Source organism: Periophthalmus magnuspinnatus, chromosome 21 (genome assembly GCF_009829125.3).
Source record: "Periophthalmus magnuspinnatus isolate fPerMag1 chromosome 21, fPerMag1.2.pri, whole genome shotgun sequence".
In the NCBI taxonomy this organism is placed as follows: Eukaryota; Metazoa; Chordata; class Actinopteri; order Gobiiformes; family Gobiidae; genus Periophthalmus; species Periophthalmus magnuspinnatus.
The window spans coordinates 21741741-21758281 of record NC_047146.1 but is presented as its reverse complement, the minus strand read 5'-3'; the positions used below and the strand labels follow the sequence as shown (position 1 = coordinate 21758281).

General features: G+C 40.3%; 2 protein-coding genes across 5 annotated transcripts; one reads left to right on the top strand and one right to left on the bottom strand.

The window, feature by feature from the left end:
- Positions 1–196: 196 nt before the first annotated feature.
- On the bottom strand, positions 197–3515 carry LOC117389880 (tubulin alpha chain-like). The gene is made up of 4 exons (XM_033987612.2): positions 3406–3515; positions 1667–1889; positions 1448–1596; positions 197–1369 (listed from the first exon to the last, which is right to left on the bottom strand). The coding sequence occupies exons 1-4, from the start codon at positions 3406–3408 to the stop codon at positions 395–397; spliced, it is 1350 nt and encodes a 449-aa protein (XP_033843503.1). The 5' UTR covers positions 3409–3515; the 3' UTR covers positions 197–394.
- Positions 3516–10939: 7424 nt separating this feature from the next.
- On the top strand, positions 10940–16268 carry LOC117389879 (tubulin alpha chain). 4 transcript variants are annotated; one of them, XM_055230553.1, is made up of 4 exons: positions 10940–10957; positions 11101–11323; positions 11393–11541; positions 15184–16232. In XM_055230553.1, exons 1-4 carry the CDS (start codon positions 10955–10957, stop codon positions 16159–16161), a joined length of 1353 nt encoding a protein of 450 aa, XP_055086528.1. In that variant the 5' UTR covers positions 10940–10954; the 3' UTR covers positions 16162–16232. The 4 variants fall into 4 exon arrangements, with proteins under 4 accessions (XP_055086528.1, XP_055086529.1, XP_033843502.1 ...); XM_055230554.1 differs by lacking the exon at positions 15184–16232 and adding an exon at positions 11629–12603; XM_033987611.2 differs by lacking the exons at positions 10940–10957; positions 11101–11323; positions 11393–11541 and adding exons at positions 13668–13799; positions 14651–14873; positions 14945–15093 and having other exon boundaries at positions 15184–16268.
- Positions 16269–16541: the final 273 nt, after the last annotated feature.

Below are 16541 nucleotides of genomic sequence, written 5' to 3'. Positions count from 1 at the left end.
ATGTTGTGGCATGTTCTTTATCAGCAAGTTTTTTTTGTTTTGTTTTTTCCCCATGGTAATTCCTTTGCAGCCAGTAGATAGCAAATCCTAGTACTGGGAATGTTGCTGATAGTAAATCATGTGTGGTTCTAGACACTATTATGAGTTCAAAAACATAAAATGTCAAAGCAAAGGTACTCAAGAGCATATTTAAAGGTCACTGACAATACACCACAAAATTAAATTTTATTGAAATAAGCATACAAAATAAAGTTAATTTATGCTTTACACATGTATGTGAAAAACACAATTTGCAATACTGTATTTGAATATGTTGAACCAAATTAGTTTTGTATAAAAATAAATCCTTTATTGCAGTCATGATTTTGCATTGACAGCTAATTCTAAAAAGCCACTAGTATTCTTCTCCCTCCTCATCTTCTTCAAATGAGTCAATGCCCACTTCTTCATAATCCTTCTCCAAAGCAGCCATGTCCTCCCTGGCCTCTGAGAACTCACCCTCCTCCATACCCTCTCCCACATACCAGTGCACAAATGCTCTCTTGGCATACATCAGGTCAAACTTGTGGTCCAGTCTGGCCCAGGCCTCAGCGATGGCTGTGGTGTTGCTCAGCATGCACACGGCTCTCTGCACTTTGGCCAGGTCTCCACCAGGGACCACTGTTGGAGGCTGATAGTTGATGCCCACCTTGAAACCAGTTGGACACCAATCCACAAACTGGATGGAGCGCTTGGTTTTGATTGCAGCAATTGCCACATTGACATCTTTGGGCACAACATCACCACGGTATAGAAGACAACAAGCCATGTATTTACCATGACGAGGATCACACTTCACCATTTGATTGGCTGGCTCAAAGCAGGCATTTGTGATTTCAGCCACGGAGAGCTGCTCATGGTAAGCTTTTTCAGCAGAGATGACAGGGGCATAGGTGGCAAGAGGGAAGTGGATACGAGGATAAGGCACCAAGTTGGTCTGAAACTCAGTCAGGTCAACATTCAGGGCTCCATCAAAGCGCAGGGAGGCTGTGATAGAGGATACAATCTGACTGATGAGGCGGTTGAGGTTAGTGTAAGAAGGACGTTCAATGTCCAGGTTCCTACGGCAGATGTCGTAGATGGCCTCATTGTCCACCATAAAAGCGCAGTCAGAGTGCTCCAGGGTTGTGTGGGTGGTCAGGATGGAGTTATATGGCTCCACCACTGCAGTGGACACCTGAGGGGCTGGGTAAATCGCAAACTCTAGTTTGGACTTTTTACCAAAGTCAACAGAGAGCCTCTCCATCAACAGAGACGTGAAACCAGACCCAGTTCCACCACCAAAAGAGTGGAAAACCAAAAATCCCTGAAGACCTGTGCACTGGTCAGCCTACAAAAAAAGAAAAGTCATTATAATCCTTTTTCATTACAACATGCTGAACTTGATATTTGCTCAATTAAATCTTACCAGTTTTCTGATTCTGTCCAGCACCGAGTCAATGATTTCCTTTCCAATGGTGTAGTGTCCACGGGCATAGTTATTGGCAGCATCCTCTTTTCCTGAGATCAGTTGCTCAGGATGAAAAAGTTGGCGGTATGTGCCTGTGCGTACCTCATCTGAAGAGGAGAGACACAGTTTAGTAATAATCCTTTTGTGTTAATAAAAAATAGAAACACAGGTGCCTACCAATGACAGTGGGTTCCAGATCCACAAAGATGGCTCTAGGAACGTACTTCCCTGCCCCAGTGTCACTGAAGAAGGTGGTGAAGGAGTCATCATGGCCACCCACAGGTTTGCGGGAGGGCATCTGGCCGTCCGGCTGGATCCCGTGTTCCAGACAGTAGAGTTCCCAACAGGTGTTTCCCATCTGGACACCAGCCTGGCCCACGTGCACAGAGATGCATTCACGCTGGAACAAAGGAATGAAAGTTTGAGTACGGTGAAGTTGAAACATTACGTAAAACAAAAACAATAATATAGAGATTAATTAAATTAGTTGCAAAGCATTATAAGGAACAATTTCACATGAATGGCAGTATACGGAGATAAGAAGGCTAAAGGTGAAAGAGCAAGCTCAACAGACTCGTTGCAGCTGTCACTAGATTTCATCTGACTGTTAGGAACAGGGCTTATGACAAAACATTGAAGGAAGGCAGTTTGATTTTACTTTTTAGATGTATAAGAATTAAAGTATATGTATAATAAATGTATATGTATGGTAAACTGATTTAAACAAAAGTAGTCCTCTATTAGAAGGCCTGAGGCATAAAGGTTAGGGTGACTCTTTGGGCTGTCCATCATTTGCAGGTTAGCAGGTCTCCGCTGCAGCTATTTTAGGCAACACATACTAACCTGACACCTAACAGAGCAGGCATTCAGTAAACACTGACTGGCACTCCTCAAAATGGTAGCTGCGGTCATTTGGACTTTCCGCTGGTTTTATTTTGCTTAAAAATATGGAGGATGGTTGTGTTGGCAGATTTCAAATAAATATAGACTGATCTATTGGTATGTTTAACTAAGTTGCTGAACACAGTGGGTGACAGAGTCCACCAACTGCTATAAAACACATAAACACTTTATTTTACTAACCTGACCAATTTATTGTTGCAAGTTAAAATCACATTTGTTTACACAAACAATATAAATGGCTAGTTTTATGAAAGTAACCATGTCACTATAGGCCTACTTGGTGGCTGGAGTTTATAATGGTGAGTTTGTACTTTGATACAACAGGCAATGCCAACAGACCTATGTTTAGATTACACTGTGCAAACATTGGGATGAGACTAAATGTAGGCAGCTATTAGGTAGCTATTATCTTTTACAACGCAAAGACATTTGTGCAATTACAAAAAATGACCCTAAAATACCTTTGACAGTCTAAGCAGATAAGGCATGTGTTCAGTGTAAATGGTTTATTACAAATGTTTAAGACAAAGACATTCCAGGCTTGTTAAAATACTTGTCTGGTCACATACTAAAACACACCCTCATTATGCAGGTACACACCCCAACGACTTACTGACTTTTCCAGTTTGTTAATTATCAAATTATCTGGACTGTATAAAACTGTATAGCCTAAAAATACATAACATTGCATTATAAAGTATACTTTTACAAAAGAAATAAAACAGTTGTATATTTTGACAATCTTATATAACGTGGATTACTTTAACACCTGCTGTTTTAAGTCAGGCCTGACATGAGCCCAGCTTTACTGTCAGTCAGTCATATGATAAAAGCTCTATTTTTGACACAAGGAGCGCTGATAAAAGAGGCCACACTGGGAAGCCTTATCATACACCACAAACAAACTAATCAGACCTTTATTTTAGAAAACAAGACATTTGCTGTATTAGTAAGCCTAAAATATTTCTATTATATTTTGACCTATTTCCCATGTAGGAGATCATAACACTCACCATGATGACCTAGATTAGTCCTCGAAAATAGAAGTTGGAGGAAGGGAGTTTTCTGCACCTCTCTCGGCAGCCGTCAATGTGGTCCGAGTGAGTAAGAAAGCATTGCCAGGTGGGCGCGGAGCTGTCACACTTCAGTCAATAAGGCCCCTCCCACCCAACAGTGACGCGCCTCAGGGCCTGTAGCAGATTTCCGAAAACATGGGCACGTGCTAAAATAGTCAAATCGGGCCACAAAGCTCCAAACTCCTTAAACCAAACCGGGTTGTGCGTCACCGTCTGCCATGATAAGGACTGCCTGGATAGTCCGCGTTAGGAAGGAGTTAGGAAAAGGAGCCTGCATGCTTCCTTTCATAGATCATTTAGCATAGGAACCTCGGGGGCTTCCTACCATCGATCTATTAAAATCACCCAGCGGTAAAAAGCGATGAGGCATCCCACAATAGTTTTTCTCTGCACGAAGAGTTTGTAATGTAGTAAAAGTTTCATTGCCTTTCATTGCCTGACATTATTCAAAACAACAATCTAACTTTATATAAAAATAAAGCTTTTCGGTTCATCACAGCTTTATTTGTAGACTACATTTATTTATACATACATACATACATACATACATACATACATACATGCATACATACGTACATACATACATACATACATACATACATACATACATACATGCATACATACGTACATACATACATACATACATGCATACATACATACATACATGCATACATACATACATACATATATACATACATACATGCATACATACGTACGTACATACATACATACATACATACATACATACATACATGCATACATACATACATACATACATATATACATACATGCATACATACATACATACATACATACATACATGCATACATACATACATACATACATACATACATACATACATACATACATACATACATACATGCATACATACACACATACATGCATACATACATGCATACATACATACATACATCATAAATGCATACGAGGAAGTACAGTCCGTGGTGTAGGCCTGTCGAAGAGTACTTCGAAGAATACTTGGAAGAGTATGCGTTTGGCGAATTGGGACACGGTCGGAGACTCACCGGTGTTCAGTCACATCTTCACGAAGGATTAGGAAGTGTGTCTTCTGGATCCCAGGCAAAAATTTCTAAAAATATCCAAAATACCCTAATAGGATTATGTCAACAAAATAAAGGGATACATTTAAATCAGGATCTTTTTTCTTTAGGATTATTGGGATTATTTATGTAGCCTATATATTTTATGGGAAAATATTAACTGATGAAAAACGTGTATTATGTAGGCTAAGTAAACAAGTTTCAAATTGATATAGCAAAATTCTTTTTTTTTTTTTCCTGTTTACCTCACCTTGTTTTAGTTTTTAGCCTATTTAATCAAACTTAAATATACTCAAAGGCAATATATATGCCTTTTTTTTCTTCTAAATTATTTTTGGTGCATTATGAGTAATGTAACATGTGTATCCTTGGTAAATTAGCCACCTCCTAACCAAACAGAGGACACACGCCAGCATAGTGAGTGATAACCTCAAGGGTGTTGTGCAAACTATGGAATTACTATTAACTAGTTACCTGGCAAATCCACACTATATACCTCTGTATTTTTAAACAGGTTATCGGTCTGGGCACCACTCCCTCGTCGTGCCTCGATCCAGACAGTAGGCTACTGTGCGATCAGATTTGTTTATTTCAGTGATGCGTGAAACAAAGTTGCTCATTGGTCACCTATCATGCAACAAAACATGCAAACTCCACACATAAAGACCTATGTGCAGTATGATAGAAATTTAAGTGTATTCATGTTGTGTATTTAAAAAGCTGTGTCTTTGATCTGTGTCAGTCTGCCAGACCCAGACCAGACATTAACATGTGTGAAGGCTCTGTCTCCATCCCACAGGAAACTTGTTATTGTTCTACCTTTCTTTCTTTCTTTATTCTTTATTTGACAGGGACCATGTACAAATTCATTAATCTTACAAGGAAAAGATGATTTGCACCAGATTTAGCTACTGCTACTTTCCATCTGCAGTCCCTGAGCAGGTGAACACACATTAAAAAACACATATCAATTAACAATTACAATATACGATTACCGATTTGCCATACATATGTCCCCTATGTCCATACCTGTCCAAGTGTAAAAGTTCATTATCATATGGGTGTGAAACAAAAGTCACTCTGCTTTGAAATGTATGTAGCATTGTCATTCTGATATAAAAGAGTCAGAGCTCAGATGCTCAGGGTTGTTGGTTGGGTTGGTTTAGACTGTGACTTAGACGGAGAGGGAAACTGGGGGAGAGGCCGGGAGGCTACCAGTCTGTGGCCAGGGCAGGCCTGGGCCCTGTCCTGTCTGTATCTGCTGTAACAAACCTTTTTTTCTGTATTTCAAAACTCACAGAGCTTTGCAAATTGATTACTTTTCATCTAGAACAGTAATTTTCCCACAACAATTATGGTGTCAGAAGAGTGGGATCCACTCTTCTGACACCATTATTGTTGTGGAAAAATTACCGGACGAGTGGCTGTCCAGAACACTGAGGATAGAATTTTGTCTTCCTTTTGGTTTCTGTCTTGATGCATGGATCTTTCAAAGAAGAACATGGATGGACATTGGTTTCTGTCCTGGATCACCACCGCTGGATTCGAACAAGGTCTACTTGGTGAGCTTTTCCAATACAGACTTCTTTCAATTTGAAAAGGAAATCTTCATCTACAAAGACTGGTAAATCAAAGGAGAATGTATTTTGGAAATGCAAAATGCTTAACTAAACATATCCAACGGCCATAGCTCTGATCCTATAACATTTTTGATTCATCTCACAACTTTTCAGTATTTTTGGCTCCAAAATCTCATGTGTGCACCACCATGCTGCCCTAACAACATATTGCTAATACAATCCAAGCAACAATGTCCTTCCCCCACTCCTAATTTCCTCACTTTTGGGATATAGTTGACAGACCGCTCATCCTTTTAGGCCACTGACACTAAGATATTGGAAGTTACGAATGCCAAAACATCTAAAATGTGGAGCAAAACTTCAAGAGGATCTGGACAGAAATGGATTCCCACTGAGGAGCTAAGAAAAGTCCAGCTGGTACCAAAAAACCCTCCACAATTGTAATTGAAATAAGAAATATAATTCTTCTACAAATTCCCAAATTTATTTGTATGTTACTGCTGCAAATAAGTATTTGAACACCTGTCTATTAGCTAGAATTCTGACCCTCAAAAACCTGTTAGTCCACCTCCACTCCACTTATTATCCTAAATTAGAAGCACCTGTTTGAGGTCGTTAGCTGCATAAAGACACCTGTCCACCCCATACAATCAATAAGACTCCACCTACTAACATGGCCAAGACCAAAGAACTGTCAAAATGCACAAAAGACAAAATTGTAGACCTCCACAAGGTTGGAAATGGCTAAAGGGCAGCTGTCAAGCAGCTTAGTGAAAAAATATCCACTGTTGGAGCAATTATTAGAAAATGGAAGAAGCTAAACATGACTGTCAGTCTCCCTCGGACTGGGGCTCCATGCAAGATCTCATCTCGTGGGGTCTCAATGATCCTAAGAAAGGTGAGGAATCAACCCAGAACTACACGGGAAAAGCTGGTCAATGACCTGAAAAGAGCTGGGATCACCGTTTCCAAGGTTACTGTTAGTATTACACTAAGACGTCATGGTTTAAAATCACGCATGGCACGGAAGGTTCCCCTGCTTAAACCAGCACATGTCCAGGCCCGTCTTAAGTTTGCCAGTGGCCATTTGGATGATCGAGAGGAGTCATGGGAGAAAGTCAAGTGGTCAGATGAGACGCACGTGCGCACTGACGTCAGCACGCGCGCATCTTTGCGTGACTTATCACCCAAAATATGATCTATAGCGATTTAGCTTTTTTTTTTTTTTTTTTTTTTTTTTTTTTTTTTTTTTTATCAAACTGAGATTACCTTTAAATATCGTAGGATTACTGTCGCTGCTAACTGCTGCTAGCCTGTGTGACCATTTTCATCCACACTACTGCTCTTTGCTCCAGTAGGCCCAGGTGACAGTGGCGCAGATACATGCCCCAGAATGGAATAAATATGATCAGGATTGTATCATCCCCCACAGATACGGCCTGACTGACAGTCTGACAGGTGGGCGCATGGAGCAGCTAATAATAATTAATAATTTCAATAAATGCATTGTAAACATGATCTGGGTTTTGCTAAAATTTTAATATATTGGTTGTGTTCTGTGTAAAACCCCATAAGGACTAACATGAACATGGAAAGTCACAAACCTCACGTTTTTTCCTCAAAAGACAAAAGTCTCGTACTCCGAGTCAGGGGGCGGTCAGTAGAATATGCAATATCCCACTTTATGTACAACCAATAAGTGTTCTCTGGTTTATAGACAATGGTTGTACAAATAATATTGTTACCTCTGTGTCTATTACGTTTTCACAAGGTATATTTTGTTAAAGTTATGTTGAAGCTACAATTGGGAAAAAAAATCACTTCGAACGTTATATTTGCCTATTGATATTCAAAGGGAAACATTAATTCCTTACTTCAAATAGAAATAAGTGTCTGCGAGGACGACACTTTGACTTTCCATCTATTAAATAATAATTAATTAACAATAACGTACGTATCGTACACGCAAAGACAGCGGAGGAATACATACATACATACATACATACATACATACATACATACATACGGGGGACTAATGAGAGCACTTGGACTCTCTCTTTTTCATGGGCACCCTGTTTAAAATACAATATAAACTGAAAAAAAAAACAATCTAAAACAATTAAGTCCATATAAAACACCAAAAACAAGTGTGGGTCTGTGTATAAAGAGAGTTAAGAGAGGATCCAACGGTTTCAAAGCAGAGATAATCATATAAGAGAAGATCTGCGCACATTGTTTACATTTATAGAAACTCAAAGTCACATGGCTAAAATGCATAAACTCTGCTGATGGAGCCACATGCACCGGACTAAAGAATGATTTGGTGGAATGTCTGTTGGGACAGGACAGAGCAGAGGCTGCAACTCACAGATCTACAGTCTTTGAAGTTTATTGCGGGTTTTAACAGCAGGATTTCTCATTTTCAAACATTTGGATCTGTTTGGTTCATTTAAGTAAACTGTCATGTTGCTATTTTTATTCAAATAAGCGCAGTAGAGGAGAATAAGGAGCGCATATTGTAGTCAGTTGTTTCTTGGTGTTGTAGTTTTTGCTGTAGTGTCACATGACACTTCCATTGTTCTTGCGGCTGGTCAGGATGATATGATTCTTCAAACGCAGCTGAAACTACTTCTCCGATCTACCTAAGACTTTTATGATTACCTCGTAACATAACTAGTGAAGTGAAGGAGTTAGGAGTTATGATCTGACAAACTCGGAACATTGCTATATATAATGGTATTGGAATATTGAGCAATACACACTTGCCGTCTGTCTTTTTATTATTTGCCAGCCAAGTGTCTAAATGTTAGACAAAAAGACAGCTAAGTAAGATCCCAGGGGAACTGTGCACACACATCTTGAAATTCCTTTAGGAAACAGGACAACGCCCTCCACATGACATTCCTGAGGGGGGAAAACGAAATCAGGTAAGTGTCATTTTCACTAAAAACGCTAGATGTCGCAATTTCATCATATCCCAAGTCACTTTTTTGACTGAAGTGTCAAATGTCTCACATCCAGCACACTGAGCTATGACATTTGTAATGGGTGTGCCTTTATAATTTTGGTACATTTATATTAAGTTTTGATTTATACATATAGCCCACAGCCCTCTTTTCCAATGCAACCTTACAACACCAAGACAATAGATCTCCTCCTTGACCTTAGGCTGTCTACGTGATTGACAATCAGCTTAGCAATAACAGCATGTGATCTACAGCATGAGACTGTAGACGCACTAGTCGCTGAGGAATCAATCCAGAATTACACAAGTACCTTATCATCACCAAGTCATAATCTACCCTACGGACCTCATAAATAAAGGTGTGTGGAAGCCAAAGCTGTCATATGATCAGCTATTAAGTTTTTATTCAACACCTAAACATGTGACAAAATCAGCAAACATTAGAAGAATTGATTCCTAATCCAATACACCCAACCAACAAGCAATGTTTCATTTTAGTTAGAATTGTACATTGACAAATGCCTTTAAATGCCCAATACTACAATGAGCGCAAAAATGTAATGACAGTTTATGTGGATGATTTTCAAAAGAGACAAATGCTGAGGGGTAAATCGGAAGCATTACAAGTTGCAGTATCACTCTCATCTTAAGGGCTGCCTCTAGAGTTAACTTTGAATAAAATATCCAGTTTGGTATCAAATGCACCTGGATGCTTTAGAAAGAGGGTGAAAACATGGATGGACATGTCAGTGTTTGAATTTGAGTATTGGCTCTGAAAGCTGTCCAACATGTTCTAAATGTCACAGATCTGAGGAAAAGCCTGAAGGTTTGAGTCACTCCAGCTTTGAACATAACAGAATTTATTACGTTAATGAGTATGTGGAGTTAACATGGCAGCCCAGTCTTACATACACTACAGTAACAGTAATAATACGTCCTCTTGTTTCTCTAACATGGTTTATGAAGTAGCTCTGAATGTTTATGAAGCCTGTAGTAGCTGTTTACATTAGTTAGTCGGCTGATACCTTATGAGGCGATCCACAAGTATTCAGTTTCTGTATTCTTCCCCAGAGAATAGAGAACAAGAAAGGAGAAGCAAGCCCCATATATATTGTATTGCATGTAAAGAGTAAAGAGATGTAAAGAAGAGTGTGGGAAAATATTTCTGATTTAAAGATTGCATTTAGCCCATAAATGATTTCATTATTCTAAAGCTGTATACAATAGAATTTGTTATTGTGATTAGTTTTAATATTATTAATAATATATGAAGTAATATTATTACTTCACTGTAAAAACTTGTCCAGTTGACAGAATTTAATTTTCTTTTGCTTTGGATACTACCTTGACAACTGAGGGATTACACAGACTAATAATATTGATTTGTATTTATTGGCGGTCTAGACATTTAAAGTTGACATTTATTGTGTTTACAAATTTAAAAGTTGTTAAAACTAAGCAAGTGAACAATGACTGTGCATTGACACGTGCAAATTTCTTATTTAGTGTTTTACTATTTCTCAAAATGTTAATTAGCCTCTGTGCAATTTAGTATTTAAGTAGTTTAGTATATTTTGAATTACTATACCTGTACCTGCTTCTACTTCCTGAAATATAAGGTGCACATAGGAGCACAAAACAGCCCACACAATAAGCAGGGTGGTGACCTCCTTTTTCTTTGTGCATATGTTTGACAAACAGATGATCTTATCATGGTCTCATCTGGGATCTCTGATTACAACTCAGATCAAATCACTGTCTACCCCAAAGCGACAGGTATTTAAAGCCAGCACAACAGCTGACTGCAGCACTACATCTTCTCACCGATACCTGGACATTGGAGAAGAATCTCTGCAACCATGGTGAGGCATTTAAAGCATTTTTACAATAAAACTGAATGAAGATGTAACATGCTAATTCAAATAACAGTTGTTCAGTTAAATTTCTCTCTATAAAAAATATTTTCTGAATACTTTAACAAACTTTCTTCTTTTTAAATACACAGCGTGAATGCATTTCTGTTCATGTTGGCCAAGCTGGGGCACAAATTGGTAATGCCTGCTGGGAGCTGTATTGTCTGGAGCATGGGATTCAGCCTGATGGTCAGATGCCCTCTGATAAAACTATTGGAGGAGGTGACGACTCCTTCAACACTTTCTTCAGTGAAACTGGTGCAGGGAAACATGTCCCAAGAGCCATCTTTGTGGATCTGGAGCCCACTGTCATAGGTAAAAAGCAATAAAAATATTCAAACTGTCTACTAATGTAGAGGTTTAATTACAAACTCTTTGTTGTAGATGAAATACGTACAGGAACCTACCGGCAGTTGTTTCATCCTGAGCAGCTGATCACAGGAAAAGAGGATGCAGCCAATAACTACGCCCGCGGACACTACACCATCGGCAAAGAGATCATTGATGTGGTTTTGGACAGGACACGCAAACTGGTCAGACTAGCCTTTGTGAGCTTTGTTTGTAAAGAGGTATGTTTGTGCTTTCAACTTTATACTTGGATGTGTTTTTTTCTGTGACAGGCCGACCAGTGCACAGGTCTGCAGGGGTTCCTCATTTTCCACTCTTTTGGGGGAGGAACTGGCTCTGGTTTCACGTCTCTGTTGATGGAGAGGCTCTCTGTCGATTACGGTAAAAAGTCCAAATTAGAGTTTGCGATTTACCCAGCCCCTCAGGTGTCCACTGCAGTGGTGGAGCCGTACAACTCCATCCTGACCACCCACACAACCCTGGAGCACTCTGACTGTGCTTTTATGGTGGACAACGAGGCCATCTATGACATCTGCCGTAGGAACCTGGACATTGAGAGGCCGAGCTACACCAATCTGAACAGGCTGATTGGTCAGATTGTGTCCTCTATCACAGCCTCCTTGCGCTTTGATGGAGCCCTGAATGTTGACCTGACTGAGTTTCAGACCAACTTGGTGCCTTATCCTCGTATCCACTTCCCTCTTGCTACTTATGCCCCTGTCATCTCTGCTGAAAAGGCTTACCATGAGCAGCTCTCTGTAGCTGACATTACTAATACTTGCTTTGAGCCAGCCAATCAGATGGTGAAGTGTGATCCTCGTCATGGTAAATACATGGCTTGTTGTCTTCTGTACCGTGGTGATGTTGTGCCAAAAGATGTCAACTCTGCTATTGCTGCAATCAAAACCAAGCGCTCCATCCAGTTTGTGGATTGGTGTCCAACTGGTTTCAAGGTGGGCATCAACTATCAGCCTCCAACAGTGGTCCCTGGTGGAGACCTGGCCAAAGTGCAGAGAGCTGTGTGCATGCTGAGCAACACCACAGCCATCGCTGAGGCCTGGGCCAGACTGGACCACAAGTTTGACCTGATGTATGCCAAGAGAGCATTTGTGCACTGGTATGTGGGAGAGGGTATGGAGGAGGGTGAGTTCTCAGAGGCCAGGGAGGACATGGCTGCTTTGGAGAAGGATTATGAAGAAGTGGGAGCTGACAACATAGGAGCAGAGGATGATGGTGAAGAATATTAATGTTGACACCAAATTAAAATTCATATATAGTCATACCTACCATTATATCTTTGCTAAAAGCACTTTGTAACAAGGAAGTGCATATCCTGAACCTAATGCACATGTAGATCCTAGGGCAATATTTACTTTACTGCTTGCAGAAACAGAGCATATACTACTTTAGACTGTTTGTGTCTTCTAAAATATGGTAACTAAGAATAATACTATTAGCAGTGAGCTAATTCTTCAAAAGCCATATGGTAAAACCAATCTTGGTGCGTCACACTAGACTAGTCTATACAGTGGGGTATGTGTGTCTGATACTCTAGTCCTACCCCTGTCTTTTGTACACCTCCCCCACACTATATCCTCTCCCATGTGGAATGCCAGTTATGAAAGGGCTCCTATGTCAGTTTCTATGTGCCATTCAGCTGTGACTTTGTGAGCGGGAGAGGAATGACCAAAAGACTGGCCAGTGTTGTTTGAGCAAAGCCGCATACAGTGGCTTACAGCAACAATGAGATCCCAGTCACCCACTATTCATATGTCTGGGATGGGCTTTTTAAAAGTTTGGAAGTAAAATGAAGGTTTGTTAGTTTTGTGCAGCTGTGTGTTTTTTTCCTGGAAAAGTTAATCATTACTTTATGTTTGCTCTATATATCCATGCGCCTAACCATTTTCAAGTGCATTTATGTAAACACTAAGAATAAAGAAGTACAATAACTGATTGTTAATTGTTTGTTTTGTTACCATTTGATAATATATAATGTGGGATAGGTTTAAACTAATTAAACCTGTTAAAATAGACATCTGATAAAGAGTGTATGTACTGCATATTTTTTTGTTTTATCTAAAGTGTTTAATATTGTTATATGAGAAAAACAAACTAAGCAAAGAGGTTGACAAACCTGCTAGTCCATTTCTGATAGTTGAAAGTCAAACATTGACTTCAGGCCATAAGTGACAAAGCAGATAACAGTGAAGCCTGATAACACTGTAGGGACTTCCCTCTTTTTTCAAACTGCTATACTCTCCCGCCAATGATTTTTTTTTTTTTTCACCACTGACTTCTGCAGTTGCTTACGAGCGACTTACTGCGGTTTCCTGCCTGCCCCCTCCACATCCTTGTGTATATAAGCTCTAGCCCTGCCTCTCCTCCACACTTCTGCCTTGTTTCTGATTCATAAACGTCAGTTAAAGGACAAGCAAACAAAATGGTGAGTAATAATGCCGGGCATGGATTATAGATTTCTTTTTTGTTGTTGTTCTTACAGTTTCCTTTTCTCTGCTATTTGGCATTAGATGAGTTTTAGGGTGAGAAAAATGTTACCAAAGCAACCATCTATCCAATGTCTGACTGCTTAATTGTACTGAACATGTTGAAAGGGAATTGAGAAACAAAAATACCAATGAATTAAAGTTCTTTACAGAGTATAGGTCATATACAGGCTCTTGCTAAGGTGGGCCTTGAGTCTCTGCAATTTTTTGGGGGGCAGAGTAAACGTGTAAAGATTATGAAAAACTTTTATGGTGCAGTAATGGCATTTAATTCTAACTATTGATGATTGTACCATTACTGTAAAAGGAATAAACTGGGTCATCGTGGCAGTGGGGGATGGACAGAAATAAGAGAAAAGAGGAGTGGTCATGGGCCACACCGTTTGAGTTAGATGGCGGCCATTTTGCAGTTGTTGGGAGTTTTTCATTTGAGAGATTTGAAGAAGAGGGAGGAGGAAGGCGGTCATGAGTGTTACACAGCTCTACGCAGCTGGATTGGGCAGGAACAGGAGTTGCCTACAAGGGGTGGAGAGAGGGGAGTAGGAGGTACACAGAGGAAAGTGGGTGGGGAGGGTGTTTCCATTTTTTCTGTCACAGCCTTCCTGTCCCATACTTTAGAGAAAAAAAAAATTCTTTTGGACACAATAAGAACAATAATGTTACAGTATAAACATGTTATGGTCTATTGTAGGAGCATTTCTGTTCTTTTAGAAACCCAAGATAAACCTTTCCATTACACAGTTACAAGACAAGTTCCTTACCTTTTTGATGTGAATCCTTTCTTTTACAGCGTGAGTGTATCTCTATGCACGTCGGCCAAGCCGGAGCCCAGATGGGCAATGCCTGCTGGGAGCTGTACTGTCTGGAGCATGGAATTCAGCCTGATGGTGAGATGCCCTCTGATAAAACTATTGGAGGAGGTGACGACTCCTTCAACACTTTCTTCAGTGAAACTGGAGCAGGAAAACATGTCCCAAGAGCCATCTTTGTGGATCTGGAGCCCACTGTCATAGGTAAACAGTGATATACAAATATTCAGACTGTCTACTATTGTAGAGTTTTAATTACAAACTCTTTGTTGTAGATGAAGTACGTACAGGAACCTACCGGCAGTTGTTTCATCCTGAGCAGCTGATCACAGGAAAAGAGGATGCAGCCAATAACTACGCCCGTGGACACTACACCATCGGCAAAGAGATCATTGATCTGGTTTTGGACAGAACACGCAAACTGGTGAGTGATTTCTGTGGACATAAGATGCATGAACATTACACCTCGTCTCATTTAAAAAAAGGGAAAATAAAGATTTTTTTTTTTTTACAGGCTGACCAGTGCACAGGTCTGCAGGGGTTCCTCATCTTCCACTCTTTTGGGGGTGGAACTGGCTCTGGTTTCACTTCTTTGTTGATGGAGAGGCTCTCTGTCGATTACGGAAAGAAATCAAAGCTTGAATTTGCTGTATACCCAGCCCCTCAGGTGTCCACTGCAGTGGTGGAGCCGTATAACTCCATCCTGACCACCCACACAACCCTGGAGCACTCTGATTGCGCATTTATGGTGGACAACGAGGCCATCTATGACATCTGCCGTAGGAACCTGGACATTGAGAGGCCGAGCTACACCAATCTGAACAGGCTGATTGGTCAGATTGTGTCCTCTATCACAGCCTCCTTGCGCTTTGATGGAGCCCTGAATGTTGACCTGACTGAGTTTCAGACCAACTTGGTGCCTTATCCTCGTATCCACTTCCCTCTCGCTACTTATGCCCCTGTCATCTCTGCTGAAAAAGCTTACCATGAGCAGCTCTCTGTAGCTGACATCACAAATGCCTGCTTTGAGCCAGCCAATCAGATGGTGAAGTGTGATCCTCGTCATGGTAAATACATGGCTTGTTGTCTTCTGTACCGTGGTGATGTTGTGCCAAAAGATGTCAACTCTGCTATTGCTGCAATCAAAACCAAGCGCTCCATCCAGTTTGTGGATTGGTGTCCAACTGGTTTCAAGGTGGGCATCAACTATCAGCCTCCAACAGTGGTCCCTGGTGGAGACCTGGCCAAAGTGCAGAGAGCCGTGTGCATGCTGAGCAACACCACAGCCATCGCTGAGGCCTGGGCCAGACTGGACCACAAGTTTGACCTGATGTATGCCAAGAGAGCATTTGTGCACTGGTATGTGGGAGAGGGTATGGAGGAGGGTGAGTTCTCAGAGGCCAGGGAGGACATGGCTGCCCTGGAGAAGGATTATGAAGAAGTGGGCACAGACAGCTTGGCAGATGATGATGAAGATGGCGAGGAGTATTGAAGTACTTAGGCATCACATTCCCAAAATTATCAAATAAACAAACACATTCCCAGCCTCATTCGGACTGTGATGATATGAAATTAAAAATAAATGTTTTTTGCATTGAAGACTCATGACTTGGATTAATTTTATTTATAGTATTATCATAACTCATACACTAGACTAGCACTTTACTTAAGCCGGTAAATATTGACCTAAATATTGATACTGGAGCATTAATAAAGACAACTGCATGTTTGTTCTTACTTGTCTGCAGTTTACAGAAAAGTATGATTGCACAGACCTTTATTATACTTTTTTTTTATTTATTTATTTAGTATAATAAATCCATGATACAAGCATACTGTAGAGTGGAGTTTAATGAGCACGTTACGCTGCAG

Excerpts from the sequence above, each read along its gene's own strand:
- LOC117389879 (XM_055230552.1), top strand. Across the intron at positions 14,874-14,944 it reads TCTGGAGCCCACTGTCATAG|ATGAAGTACGTACAGGAACC; the intron begins GTAAACAGTGAT and ends TCTTTGTTGTAG.
- LOC117389880 (XM_033987612.2), bottom strand. Across the intron at positions 1,597-1,666 it reads TCTGGAACCCACTGTCATTG|ATGAGGTACGCACAGGCACA; the intron begins GTAGGCACCTGT and ends TCTCCTCTTCAG. Across the intron at positions 1,370-1,447 it reads TGGACAGAATCAGAAAACTG|GCTGACCAGTGCACAGGTCT; the intron begins GTAAGATTTAAT and ends CTTTTTTTGTAG.